Source organism: Zalophus californianus, chromosome 1 (assembly GCF_009762305.2).
Source record: "Zalophus californianus isolate mZalCal1 chromosome 1, mZalCal1.pri.v2, whole genome shotgun sequence".
In the NCBI taxonomy this organism is placed as follows: Eukaryota; Metazoa; Chordata; class Mammalia; order Carnivora; family Otariidae; genus Zalophus; species Zalophus californianus.
The window spans coordinates 170,307,546-170,323,113 of NC_045595.1; the positions used below are offsets into that span (position 1 = coordinate 170,307,546).

Consider the following 15,568-nt stretch of genomic DNA (forward strand, 5'->3'; position numbering starts at 1 on the left):
TGATAAGTGTAAATTACTCATTTTTTTTCATTAATGGACTTTCCTTTTGGTGTTGGATTTAAGAAATCTTTGCCTAGCCCAAAGTCACAAAGATTTCTCCTGTGTTTTCTTGTAAGAGTTCTAGAAGTTTAGCTCTTATAATTAGGTCTGTAATCCATTTTGACTTGAAGTAAAGTTCTAACTTTATTTGTTTTTGCATATTGATATCCACCTGGTTTAGTATATTTGTTGAAAGAGTTATCCTTTCTCTATTGAATTACCTTCATGCCTTTGTCAGAAACCAGTTGACCACGTATGTGGGTTTATTTCTGAACTCTGTTCTCCACTGAAATACATATAGATATAGGTGTAGACATAGATATAAAGATCTAGATATATCTGTATTTGCCATTACAGTGTATCACACTGTCTCGATTACTGTAATATTATAGTAAGTTTAAAATCAGGTTATAGTAGTCTTTCAACTGTCTTTTTCACTACACTGTTCTGGCTATTCTTTGTCCTTTGCATTTCCATATACATTTTAGCCTCAACTTGTTATTTTCTATAAAAGAAAAAAAAACTAGAATTTTGATAGGGATTGCATTGAATCAATAAATCAGTGTTGGGAGAATGGACATCTTAACAATATTGAGTCTTCCAGTTCATGAACTTGGTCTGTCTCCCATTTTATTTAGTTTTCCTTTAATTTTTCTCAGCAGTGTTTTCTATTTTTTAGTATACTGGTTTTGGTTTTTTTTTTTTTTTTTTTTGAGTGCCACGAGCATGGAGGTTAGGGCAGAGAGAAAGAATCTTAAGCAGGTTCCACACCCAATGCAGAGCCCAATAAAGGGCTTGATCCTACAACCCTGAGATCATGACCTTGAGCCAAAATCAAGTCGGATACTTCACTGACTGAGCCACCCAGGCATGCCTTGAATTTCTTTTTTAAACATTTATCCCTAAATATTTTAATATTTTTGATGCTGTTATGAAGTTTTAAAAATTTCACTTCAGATTATTTGTGACTAGTATGTGGAAATATAATTTTTGTATATTGATCCTGTGACATTGTTAAACTCCCTTACCAGTTCTGTTGGGGTTTTCTTGATCCCTTAGGATAGTTTACTCACAAAATCATATGTAGTCCTTAAAAATGGTGTTTGTGGAAGTACACATTACTCTTGCTCTAGAATGATGTTGCCACAACCTAAAACATTTTGGAATGTTATTCTTTATTCAGAATTTGTTAGGTTACCAAGCACATAAGAAAATGCATTTTTGTTATTGGTGGATATTTTGCTCTAATTTTTTTCTTTTTCCCTTTTATTAATCTGTATTGAGGGTATGTTATTTTTATATGTCTATTAGACATTAAAGGATAAAAGTTGGCAGTTGGATATATACCCCTAAACTTTAAGAGAAAAGGCCCGGGTAGAGGTGTATGTGAATTGTCAGAGCATAGTTAAAGCTGTAGCACTGGGCATGATCACCTAAAGGGATTGACTAAAAGTTCAGGAATCCTTGGGAGAAAAATTGAGGGGAATTTGAAAAAGGTTTAAGGGGTGCCCTAAGCCCAGGAATCTAGGGGCACCTTGTGGGGAGTATGTTAAGAATATTGCTGATTAACTATACATTTGTTCATGAGCCACCTGCATGCATGAAATGCTTTAAGATAATTTTTTTAATTCCTCACAACTATTATAGAGTATACAAGAAATGTCTTTCACAAGAAACTGAATCTTTGTAAGATCACTGATGCCTGTACCATTTTTTTCCCTTTAAATTTACAGTTATTACTTGGCATTTTTTTTCTTCAGAGTAATGTGATTTTTAATCACTAAACATTCTAGGCCTCATTTTCTCTTTAATGTCCAGTTTGGTATATTATTCTGATGCTCTTACCTACATTGTAAATATTACTGAATTTATGAGAGTCATAACAAATACCTTTTTTTTTTCTCATTACTAGGCAAATACTGTGGTCTGGGATTGCAGATGAACCATTCAATTGAATCAAAAAGCAATGAAATTACAGTGCTGTTCATGAGTGGAATCCATGTTTCTGGACGAGGATTTTTGGCCTCATACTCAGTTATAGAAAAACAAGGTAATTTTCAACTTTATACCACAACTTCCACATTTTACAATTTCTAAAAATAAAAATGAAGTGTTTCTTCTAGTATTTATTTGAGATTAGAATAGAGGAGAAAGACTGAACAGTTAATAGCACATATATAAATTTTACAAATAAAATTAGTTTCAGAATTCTAAAAATTAGAATATATTAAATTTATATAAATTCCATATACTAACATTTATATAAATTCCATACACTTCCCTTTGCATGGTAGAGGAAATACTGATTTTTCACTTTTATAAGATTGGAACACAAATGACAATAACTTTTTAAAAATCTATCAGGGGCGCCTGGGTGGCTCAGTCGTTAAGCATCTGCCTTCGGCTCAGTTCATGATCCCCGCGTCCTGGGATCAAGCCCCGCATCGGGCTCCCGCTCGGCGGGGAGTCTGCTTCTCCCTCTCCCACTCCCCCTGCTTGTATTCCCTCTCTTGCTCTCTCTCTCTCTCTCTGTCAAATAAATAAATAAAATCTTTAATAAAAATAAAAAAAATAAAAATCTATCAGTTATTGAAATGTGTCATACAAATTTAAAGCTTTGTTATCCACAGCTTACCATTTCATAGTACTGTGTTAAAGACCACATTACCATTCTTCTCAAAAGAATAGATTCTCTCTCCACCAGGAGTATGCTTGGGAGTGCTGAGATGCTACAAAATAAACCTGAGATATTTGCTAGATTGTTAATGTGGATAGTCTCAAGGGGGAAAATTAAAAGCAAGGCTATTGGGCACCTGGGTGGCTCAGTTGTTAAATGTCTGCCTTCGGCTCAGGTCATGATCCCAGAGTCCTGGGATCGAGTCCCACATCGGCTCCCTGCTCGGCGGGAAGTCTGCTTCTCCCTCTCCCACTCCCTCCCCCTGCTTGTGTTCCCTCTCTCATTTTCTCTTTCTCTGTCAAATAAATAAATAAAATCTTAAAAAAAAACCCTTAAAAGCAAGGCTATTGAGTGGAATAGAATGCAAAATTTACTTGAATTTCTAAAACAAAATGCAAGACTTGAATAAAATCTCTCATGAGTTTTGGCTACTGTGGCATGGATTTGTTTCCTCTGCTCTTAGGAGCACTGTGGTAGGAAAGTTTTAAGAAGTACTACTAATGGAAGGATATGTCAAACAAAGCAATCATTTAAATTAGAAAATAGATGATTATTTTGATACTGAACAATGATTTAACTAAGAATGTCCTAGGTGTACGAATGTTGGGCACTGAGAATGACTGAGGGCAGTGCAAGCTGCTCCATCTCAGCTCTGGTGGGCGTGGGGTAAACACCATAGGACTCATTAACAGTTCCATTTAGAATGTGGTAGAGAAGCAGCTGTTGTGTGGGAAGAAAGGTTTACTTTTTCCTGATTTCTGAGCTATGGAACAAAGTGGGAAGCTAATAAAATTGCTCTGAGAGTGAGAAAGAAGACTCGTTTGGATGGAATAATGGAAAGGAGAAAAACTGGAAACATTACACTAAATGAATGATATTTCCTACAGAACCAGAGCAAGTAGGGCAGCGTGGTGGTGTGGGAGGAGCACCCCTGCCTCTGCCACATGCTCGCCAGGTGATTGCTGGCCAGTCATTTCACTTCTGTAACCTCCGTGGGTTGGTTATGAAGACGGACTCTAATACATGTGTAGGGTCTGTAAGCACAAGACACCATAGGCAAGAAACAAATGTCAGTTTCCTCCTTTCACCACCGTACACACACACACACACGCGCACACACACACACACACACACACACACACTCATTCCCCACCATCAGGAGAGTAAGATAAAAAACACTGAGGGAGATGATGGTAGATTCTCATTCTTTCAGTTTTATTTCTTGAAAGTCTGGAGTTGATAGATCAGAGGATAGAAAATATACAATTCATGTGCTGCTTATTCTCCTTGAGTTTCCTCCTCTTGGTATCAGCTTAACATATTAATTTTTTTCTTCATATTTTCCCCTTACTCTCTTCATTATTTATTGAGTTGAAGGTTTCTTTTTAAAGATTTATTTATTTTAGAGAGAGAGTGCACGCACACACATGTACACACACAAGTAGGGGGAGGGGCAGAGGGACAGAGAGAGAATCCTCAGGCAGACTCCCCACTTAGGGTGGAGCCCGAGATGGAGCTGGATCCCAGGACCCCAAGACCATGACCTGAGCTGAAATCAAGAGTCGGCTGCTTAACCAACTGAGCCACCCAGATGCCCCTTGTTAAGGTTTCTTGAAAATAAATATCCCTTCATTTAAAAAAAATTTTTTTACATTGGATGTTTAAATTATGGACCTTTTTATTCTACAGAAACCTAAATGTCCTCTATTAAAGTTTAAGAGTTGACAGTGATCTCGGATAACAGAATCAGTATGTTGTAGACTTACATATGCCTGCCAAATTTCAAATGGTTATGTCACTAATTTAGATGAGTCTTAGATGCCATAGTTTTTTGAAATATCTACCATCATCAGGAACTTCTTTATAGTAAGGGCAGAATCATGAGAAGTCCTCATTTCATAGGTCTCTCCTGAGTTTTTACTTACGTTTCTGCATATCCTTGCCTCTGTGAAGCATTTGTTTTATTTGAAGTTATAAGTGAATTGGCTAAATCCAAGAGAACCCTGGTTGAATTTCTTTTTTTTTTTTTTAAGATTTTATTTATTTATTCATGAGAGAGAGAGGCAGAGGGAGAAGCAGGCTCCTAAGGAGCAGGGAGTCCGATGTGGGACCCGATCCCAGGACCCTGGGATCATGACCTGAGCTGAAGGCAGACACTTAACCATCTGAGCCACCCAGGCGCCCCCTGGTTGAATTTCTTACCATTTCTTCTTGGGTGGCCTTTCAGACACAATTTCTTTTAATGACTCACTCATTTGAATGCTCATTGGCTTTGGTTGAGAGCTTCAGTTTGTTTCCATCCAGGAAACTTTGCTGTCACACTGAATTCTGTGAATATTTTCAAGGAACATCACTACATGTTCCCAGCTTAGCAACCTAATTGGAAATTTAGAGTATTTGGGAATGAAAAGATTGTGAAAAATTTTGCTTCAACAGCTTCTTTGTTAAGCTTTCACAAACACTTGTTAATTTTATACTATGTATTGTTGATAGAGTCATGATTTTGTGTGAGATAGACTAATTTTCATGCCTTTATGCAAAAGCACATAGCAAAATTATATTTCCTTCAGTGCCTTATTTCCTGCAATATGCCCAGCACTGGGAAAACAGCAGTAAATAAGACACAATTATCTCTTCATGGGGCTTACAGTACAGGATTGGGAAAAGACATTAAATACATGGTAGCTCAATTGCAGTTATGACAAGTATGATGAAGGTCAAGTTCCAACAATAGGAGGCCAGAAGGGTGGGAGGAGTGGGAGATTATAAAGAGCCTAATTCTTACAGGAAGTCGCTTTTAAGCAGAGAACTGAAGGATCAATTGGGAGGTTCTAGATAGACAAAGAAGAAAAAGAAAAACATTCTAGGGAAGAGAACAAAAGATGCAAAAGCCCTGTGGTGGGAAGGAGCTTTGGAGGAGCCAGAAAAGAAGCTGGTACAGCTAAGGTGGCATTGACTGTGTGGTGAGTACGTCACGTTATTCAGGTACTTGTAGAAAGTGTCAGGGTTGGAGCTTATTCCAAAGAGTGTGTGGAAGCTGTTAGAGCTGAGTAGTGGTATGACTGGATTTGTGTTTTTGTTTATTCTTATGATCTTCCCTGCTCTGTGAAGAGTCGGTTGAAGACAGTGAGGAATAATAGTAGGGAGTCCATTGGAGAGGCTGTTAGAGGACACTGGGTCAGAAATGATTGAATTAAGAGGTCTTGTTACAAATATAACTCTAGAATTAAGCCAGATTCTAATCTGTCTAAAGACTTGAGAAACAGACATATCTTCTACAAGAAAACATTTTAAAGAATTAGGATTCTTCCTATATGAGTTTCAGTTGTAGTAAGAGGCTTTGGACACAAGCCCTCTTGTATGAATTGGAACTCCTTTAATACCCAGGTTGTGTCTAGGGCACTTTACTTGGTGTCCTCTTTGCTTTTGTGTCCAGTTTTCATAAATTTCATGGTTCTATTCCTTTCAGTTAGGTTTAATGATCTTTGAGCAGTAGTATACACTCTTTTCCATTACCAGTTATCTCTTTTAATTTTTACCTGTAAACCTCAATTTTGAAAGATTATATCTGCCAGTGAAAAGTTTTTCTGTTTCCCCATTGGATAGCAAGGAAAGACAAATTAAAACAACTATTAGCACATGCAGTAATTATTAGAGGACCGATATTTCTACTCTGAGTTGGTATAATTACATCAGATTCCAACTAGACTTTCTGAAATTGAAATTTTGTTTAAAGATTTATTCATTTATTTTTTAATATATTTTTAATTTAAATTCAATTCATTAACATATAGTATATTATTAGTTTCAGAGGTAGAGGTCAGTGATTCATAAGTCTTATATAAGACCCAGTGCTCATTACATCACATGCCCTCCTTGATGTCCATCACTAGTTACCCCATCTCCTACCCTCCTTCTCTCAGTTTGTTTCCTATGATTAAGAGTCTCTTATGGATTGTCTCCCTTTCTGATTTCATCTGGTTTTATTTTTCTCTCCCTTCCCCTGTGGTCCTCTGTTTCATTTCTTAGATTCCACATATGAATCAGGTCATATAATTGTCTTTCTCTGATTGACTTATTGCACTTAGCATAATACCCTCTATTTCCATTCACATTGTTTCAAATGGCAAGATTTCATTTTTTTTTTTTGATGGCTGAGTAATATTCTATTGTACATATATACCACATCTTCTTTATCCATTCATCTGTTGGTGGACTTCTGGGCTCTTAACATAGTTTGGCTATTGTGGACATTGCTGCTGTAAACATTGGGGCACACGTGCCCCTTCGGATCACTACATTTGTATCTTTGGGGTAGATACCTAGTAGTGCAATTGCTGGGTCATAGGGTAGCTCTATTTTCAACTTTTTGAGGAACCTCCATACTGTTTTCCAGAGTGCTTGCACCAGCTTGCATTCCCACCAACTGTGTAAGAAGGTTCCCCTGTCCCCCCATCTTCAACAACATCTGTCACTTCCTGACTTGTTAATTTTAGTCATTCTGACTGGTGTGAGGAGGTATCTCATCATGGTTTTGATTTGTATTTCCCTGATGCCAAGTGATGTGGAGCATTTTTTCATGTGTCTGTTAGCCATCTGTATCTCTTTGGAGAAGTGTCTTTTCATGTCTTCTGCCCATTTCTTTTTTTTTTTTAAGATTTTTTTAAGATTTTTTTATTTATTTGACAGAGAGAGACACAGCCAGAGAAGGAACACAAGCAGAGGGAGTGGGAGAGGCAGAAGCAGGGAGCCTGATGCAGGGCTCGATCCCAGGACCTGAGCCGAAGGCAGATGCTTAATGACTGAGCCACTCAGGTGCCCCTGCCCATTTCTTAATTAGATTATTCTCTGCGTGTTAAGTTTGATAAGTTCTTTATAGATTTTGGATAGTAGCCCTTTATCTGATAAGGCATTTGTAGATATCTTCTCCCATTCTGTCAGTTGTCTTTTGATTTTGTTGACTGTTTCCTTTGCTGTGCAAAAGCTTTTTATTTTGATAAAGTCCCAATAGATCATTTTTGCCTTTGTCTAACAAGAAGTTGCTGTGGCCAAATTCATAGAGGTTGCTACCTGTGCTGTCCTCAAGGATTTTGATGGATTCCTGTCTCACATTGAGGTCTTTCATCCATTTTGAGTCTATTTTTGTGTATAGTGTCAGAAAATGGTCCAGTTTCCTTCGTCTGCATGTGGCTGTCCAATTTTCCCAACACCATTTGTTGAAGAGACCGTCTTTTTTCCATTGGATATTCTTTCCTGCTTTGTCAAAGATTAGTTGACCATGGAATTGAGGGTCCATTTCTGGATTCTCTATTCTGTTACATTGATCTATGTGTCTGTTTTTGTGCCAGTACCATACTGTCTTGATGATGACAACTTTGTAATAGAGCTTAAAGTCTGGGACTGTGATGCCACCAGCTTTGGTTTCCTTTCTCAACATTCCTTTGGCTATTCGAGGTCTTTTCTGGTTCCATACAAATTTTAGGATTATTTGTTCCAGCTCTGTGAAAAAAGTCAATGGTATTTTGATACGGATTGCATTGAATGTATAGATTGCTCTATGTAGCATTGACATATTAGCAGTATTTGTTCTTCCAATCCATGAGCATGGAATGTCTTTCCATTTCTTTATGTCTTCCTCAGTTTCTTTCATGAGTGTTCTATAGTTTTCTGAGTACAGATCCTTTGCCTCTTTGGTTAGGTTTATTGCTAGGTATTTCATTGTTTTTGGTGTAATTGTAAATGGGGTCAACTCCTTAATTTCTTTCTTTTCTCTCATTATTAGTGTATAGAAATACAACTGACTTCTGTGCATTGATTTTATATCATGCCACTTTGCTGAATTCCTGTATGAGTTCTAGCAATTTTGAGGTGGAGTCTTTCAGATTATCCACATAGAGTATCATGAACTGGAGTTCAGAATAACAGTTATAAAGATACTAGCTGGACTTGAAAAAAAGCATAGAAGACACTAGAGAATCCCTTTCTGGAGGAATAAAAGAACTAAAATCTAATCAAGTTGAAATAAAGGCTGTTAATGAAGTACAATAAAAAATGGAGGCTCTAACTCCTAGGATAAATGAGGCAGAAGAGAGAATTAGTGATATAGAAGACAAAATGTTGGAGAATAAGGAAGCTGAGAAAAAGATAACTACTGGATCATGAGAGTAGAATTCAAGAGATAAGTGATACCATAAGGGAAAAACAATATTAGAATAATTGGGATCCCAGAAAGAGAGGAAAGGGGGGGCAGAAGGTCTATTGGAGCAAATTATAGCTTAGAACTTCCATAATCTGAGGAAGGAAACAGGCATTCAAGTCCAGGGGCACAGAGAACCCCCTCAAAATCAATAAAAATAGATCAGTACCCCAACATATAGTAGTGAAGCCTGCAAATTTCAGAGACAAAAAGAAAATCTGAATCAAGTAGGGACAAAAAGTCCCTAACCTACAAGGATAGAAGCATTAGATTGGCAGCAGACCTATCCACAGAGAACTGGCAGGCCAGAAAGGACTGGCATGATATATTCAAGATGCTAAATGAGAAAAATATGCAGCCAAGAATACTTTATCCATCAAGTCTGTCATTCAGAATGTAAGTAGAGATAAAAAGCTTCTAGGACAAACAGAAACTGAAAGAATTTGTGATCATTAAACCAGCCCTACAAGAAATATTAAAGGGGATCCCTTAAGCGAAGAGAGAGCCCAAAAGTTAACATAGACCAGAAAGGAACAGAGACTTTACAGATAATATAATGGCTCTAAGTTCATTTCTTTCAGTAGTTATTCTGAATGTAAATGGGCTAAATGCCCCAATCAAAAGACACAGGGTATCAAATTGGATAAAAAAGCAAGACCTGTTGAAAAGCTGTCCGCAAGAGACTCATTTTAGACCCAAAGACACCTCCAGATTGAAAGTGAGGGGGTGGAAAACCATTTATCATGCTAATGGACATCCAAAAAAAGCTGGAGTAGCAATCCTTATTTCAGACAAATTAGATTTTAAACCAAAGAATGTAATAATAGATGAGGAAGGACACTATATCTTAATTGAAGTGTCTATCTAACAAGAAGATCTAACAATTGTAAACTTATACCATACACAAAGATAAACTCAAAATGGGTAAAAGACCTCAATGTGAGACTGGAATCCATCAAAATCCTAGAGGAGAACATAGGCAGTAACCTCTTCACATCAGCCACAGCAATTTCTTTCAAGATACATCTCCAAAGGCAAGTGAAACAAAAGGGAAAATGAACTTTTGGGACTTTATCAAGATAAAAAGCTTCTGCTGAGCAAAGGAGACGGTCAACAAAACAAAGAGGCAACCCATGGAAAGGAAGAAGATATTTGCAAATGACACTACAAAGGGCTGGTATCCAAGATCTATAAAGAACTTCTCAAACTCAACACCCAAAAAACAAATAAGTCAAAAAATGGGCAGAAGACATGAAAAGACGCTTCTCTGAAGAAGACATGCAGATGGCTAACAGACACATGAAAAAATGTTCATCATCATTAACCATCAGGGAAATTCAAATCAAAACCTCATTGAGATACCACCTTATACCAGTTAGAATGGCAAAAACTGACAAGGAACAAAACAAATGTTGGAGAGGTTGTGGAGAAAGGGGAACCCTCTTAAACTGTTGGTGGGAATGCAAGTTGGTACAGCCACTTTGGAAGACAGTGTGGCGGTGCCTCAGAAAATTAAAAATAGAGCTACCCTATGACCCAGCAATTGCACTACTGGGTATTTACCCCAAAGACACAGATGTAGTGAAAAGAAGGACCATATGCACCCCAGTGTTCATAGCAGCAATGTCCTCAATAGCCAAACTGTGGAAAGAGCCCAGATGCCTTTCAACAGATGAATGGATAAAGAAGATGTGGTCCATATATACAATGGAATATTACTCAGCCATCAGAAAGGATGAATACTTTTACATCAACATGGATGGGACTGGAGGAGATTATACTAAATGAAATAAGTAGAGAAAGTCAGTTATATGGTTTCACTTATTTGTGGAACATAAGGAATAGCACGGAGGACATTAGGAGAAGGAAGGGAAAAATGAAGGGGGAAAAATCGGTGGGAGAGATGAACCATGAGAGACTATGGACTCTGAGAAACAAACTGAGGGTTTTAGAGGGGAGGGTTGTGGGGGGATGGGTTAGCCTGGTGATGGGTATTAAGGAGGGCAGGTACTGGCATGGAGCCCTGGGGTGTTATACGAAAACAATGAAGTGTGGATCACTACATCAAAAGCTAATGTATGGTGACTACATAACAATAAAATTAAAAATATATATTTATGCCCCTAACCAGGGGGCAGCCTAGTTAGATAAACCAATTAACAACAAAATGAAAGAAACACATTGATAATAATATAATAATAGTAGGTTCTTTAACACCCACTCACTGCAGTGGACAGATAATTGAAGCAGATCACAACAGGGAAACAAGGGCTTTGAATGACACACTGACCAGATGGACCTCACAGATATATTCAGAACATTCCATCCTAAAGCAACAGAATACACTTTATTCTCAAGTGTACGTGGAACATTCTCCAGAATAGATAACATAGTGGGTCACAAACCAGGTCTCAACCGGTACCAAAAGATTGGCATCATTTTCTGCATGTTTTTAGACCGCAGTGCTTCGATATTTGAACTTAATCACAAGAGGAAATTTGGAAAGATCTCAAACACATGAAGGTTAAAGAGCATCCTACTAAAAAATGAATGGGTCAACTGGAAATTAAAGAAGAATTAAAATATTCATGAAAATGAAACACAACTGTTTCAACCCTTTGAGATGCAACCAAAGATGGTCCTAAGAGGAAGTATATAGCAATACAAGCCTTTCTCAAGAAACAAGAAAGTTCTCAAATACACAACCTAACCTTACACCTAAAGGAGTCGGGAAAAGAACAGCAAATAAAGCCTGTACCTAGCTGGAGGAGAGAATTAATAAAGATTAGAGCAGAAATCAATGAAATAGAAACCAAAAGAACAGTAGAAACAAATCAGCAAAACTAGGAGCAGGTTCTTTGAAAGAATTAATAAGATTGATAAACATCTAGCCAGATTTATCAAAAAAGATATAAAAATCATGAATGAGAGATCACAGCCAACCACTGAAGAAATACAAACCATCATAAGAACATATTAGGAGCAACTATATGCCAACAAATAGGCAATCTGGAAGAAATGAATTCATTCCTAGAAACGTACAAACTACCGAAACTGAAACAGGAAGAAATAGGAAATCTTAACAGACTCAAAGCCAGCAAGGAAATTGAAGTGGTAATCAAAAACCTCCCCAATCAATAAGAGTCCAAGGCCAGGAATCCAGGGAATTCTCCCAAACATTTGAAGAATTAATACTATTCTTCTCAAGCAGTTTCAAAAATAGAAATGGTAGAAAAACTTTGAAACTTTCTATGAGGCCAGCATTACCTTGATCCTAAAACCAGACAAAGACCCTACCAAAAAGGAGAATTACAGAAAAAAAATGTTTTTTCCTTTCTTTCTTTCAACAATATTGATTCCTGATGAACATGGATGCAAAAATTCTCACCAAGACACTAGCCAATAGGACCCAACAGTATATCAAAAGGATTATTCACCACAACCCAGTGAGATTTATTCCTGGGCTGCAAGGGTGGTTCAACATCTGCAAATCAATCTATGTGATACACTACATAAATAAAAGAAAAGACAAGAACCATATGATCCTCTCAATAGAAGCAGAAAAAGCATTTGACAAAGTACAGCATCCTTGAAATTGAAATTTTTATTTGAAAATTGAAAAAATATGTAACCCTAGAGACATCCTAGATATCATATTACAACCACTGGTGGGAAGGTCTAATTGATAGAAACTCCTAAGTTTCTGCTGGGTCCTTACTTAGAGAAGCAAAACAGTTACTCAGAGGTCCAGAGTCAGTAAGTCAGATATTTTTATCTAGTATAGTAATAAAGAAGACAACTTTTTCATTCTAAAATGTTAAATTAAAACCATTTACCACTGGACTTGAAAAATAAATTTTATAGGTGAGTGATCCAAATACCTGGTTTTGAATCTGTTCACTCATTAACCAGTTTCTAGGGAAACACAACATTATAGGATGACTCTGGGCAATGATGTTTAAGTTATTTTAGTTATAGAACAATGAGCTTCAGAAGACCTATCTGTATTTGCATTGAAAGCTTCAAATCCTTTAAGGCAGCCTCTATTTGTTATGTGCCATAAATTGGTGAATGGATGTAACATGTCTGAGTGTACACGTGCAGCTGAGAAGTGATAGTCAATACTTCTTTTGTAGAATATGACATCATCACTTAAGATTAATGTTACATCTCTTATTTCCAATTTTACCAGTCCAGAATTTTGTAGTGGTCATGCTTTTGTATGTTTGTGTTTTTTTAGTCAGAAAAATAGTAAATAGTTTAAAAAAATAAAATGAACCAGTGGTAAAATTAATGAGCTTTCTAACTGGAATTCACAAACACTTGTTTATTCATTGCCTGCTGACCCCTTAGAATCTGAGAACCATCTGCTTACGACTTACGAACAGCTGAGCCTGGGAAATAATCGATTTTACAGGATTGTTTTTGATGTATATTGTTTATTTATTAGTAGTAGTAGTAGTATGTTCAGTTAGCCAACATATAGTACATCATTAGTTTTTGATGTAGAAAGGAAACAGGCAAAAACTAAGAGGCAACCCATGGAATGGGAGAAGATATTTGCAAATGACATTACGGATAAAGGGCTGGTATCCAAGATCTATAAAGAACTTATCAAACTCAACACCCAAAAAACAAGTCAAAAATGGGCAGAAGACATGAACAGACACTTCTCCAAAGAAGACATAACAATGGCTAACAAATGAAAAAATGTTTAGTATCGCTACTATCAGGGAAATATAAATCAAAGCCCAATGAATACCACCTTACACCAGTTAGAATGACTAAAATTAACAAGTCAGGAAACAACAGTTGTTGAAGAGGATGCGGAGAAAGGGGGACCCTCTAACACTGTTGGTGGGAATGCAAGCTGGTACAGCCACTCTGGGAAAACAGTACGGAGGTTCCTCAAGATGTTAAAAATAGAGCTACCGTACGACCCAGTAATTGCACTACTAGGTATTTACCCCAAAGATACAGATGTAGTGAAAAGAAGGGGCACATGCACCCCAATGTTCATAGAAGCAATGTCCACAATAGCCAAACTGTGTTAGGTTATTTTAGAATTAACACCAATAGTTTAAAAGTTTTCTGATTGCTACCTTCCTTTAACATTTTTTTTTGCCAAATACTTCCCATTTTTAACATCTTTACATTAGACTAAAATCAACTTGTAAATGAAACAGGGCAGAATATAGAACTACTTTCTAATAGAGTCCAGATTTCTGTAACTGGTTGTTTTGATTTTTTGTTTTGTTGGTTGTTTTTTTTTTTTCACGGGATGCTTTTGGTTTAAAAATAGAGCATGAGTTACTTAAGATTGTTTGCTACCTTAATTATACAGTAATTTTATAGAAATCTTTTTGTTTTGAGTACTGCATTTAGCTAGGTTCTATTTTTAGTGTTCTATTGTGTTCCTAATTTTTCTTGTTATTGTCAAACATTTTAAACTCTTAAACTATTAGTAAGATTTTATTAATGAAGTCTCAGCTTACATGCATATTTTTAGATTTGTTTTTATTTACACACAAATGAGTATGTATTATGTTTGTGTAATATACATACAGAAAAATAGGTTTGTTTTTGTTGTTTTTTAAAGATTTTATTTATTTATTTGAGAGAGAGAATGAGATAGAGAGCACGAGAGGGAAGAGGGTCAGAGGGGAGAAGCAGACTCCCTGCTGAGCAGGGAGCCCGATGTGGGACTCGATCCCGGGACTCCAGGATCATGACCTGAGCCAAAGGCAGTTGCTTAACCAACTGAGCCACCCAGGCGCCCCAGAAAAATAGGTTTTTGGTGTCAATTTGTAGAAGAAAGGTGCTGACCAATGAAGTGTTAACAATTTTGCAGAAAAAGAGCACTTAAAAACAATCTGTTAAAGAGAGTGTTAACCCAAAGAGGTGATTCAGTTTGTGGTTTAGAATTTATTGCAAGTGACAGGTAACCTGAAGGGCTTTAACAATTTTAGTGTTTTGTATGTGTTTCATTTTTTAGTGAGTTTTAAGAATGCTGTGAGGGGACGGAGTTTGCATTTGTGTAGTGTTTTATGTTATCCAGTGACCTGTTGTTTCACTGCTGCTCTTACTAATGTATTCATTAGTGCCCTAGATACTGTGTAGGTCACAGAAGAATATTAATGTTTTATAATCTTTTAATATTCTTAATATCTTATATTTTATATAAAATCTTAGATTTTAATGTCTTATACTGACTTTTAATATTCTTGTATTTGTTTTTTAATGTAATATACAGGAACTTAGGTATGAAGAGGGTTTGATTCATCACATGTACCTTATAGCCTGACTACATTGTTAGGCAACTGAGTCATGCCTGCATCATCCATAGGAAAGCATTGACTATTTTCATCTGAGATCCTACTGTAGACTCAACTTCCATAGATGGCATTGTAATATTTCTAAGAGAAACTTAAGATTTAATCTCTACTCTCAGTATGTAAAAGAGAAGATATAAAATGCCTCTTATGGTGTCTGTCACTGAGTAAATGTTACTTAACTCTGAATCACAATAAGTTATGTTCTATTACATATGTAAATTTCCTTCACTAAATGGCAGATGGTACAAATTAATACCAGGTTCCTATTATGAAAACAAGGAATTATGCCCAAGGTCACATGGTAATATCGGCTGGAGCAAC

At 36.6% G+C, this 15,568-nt stretch overlaps 1 protein-coding gene across 2 annotated transcripts in view; it reads left to right on the top strand.

Moving 5' to 3' along the window:
* Positions 1-15,568, top strand: part of DCBLD2 (discoidin, CUB and LCCL domain containing 2) — a 91,279-nt gene that overhangs the window by 43,738 nt on the left and 31,973 nt on the right. For both annotated transcript variants that reach the window (XM_027581810.2, XM_027581809.2), the window contains one exon: positions 1,952-2,089. In XM_027581810.2, the coding sequence (XP_027437611.1) occupies positions 1,952-2,089 (138 nt within the window). The remainder of the gene's footprint in view (positions 1-1,951; positions 2,090-15,568) is intronic.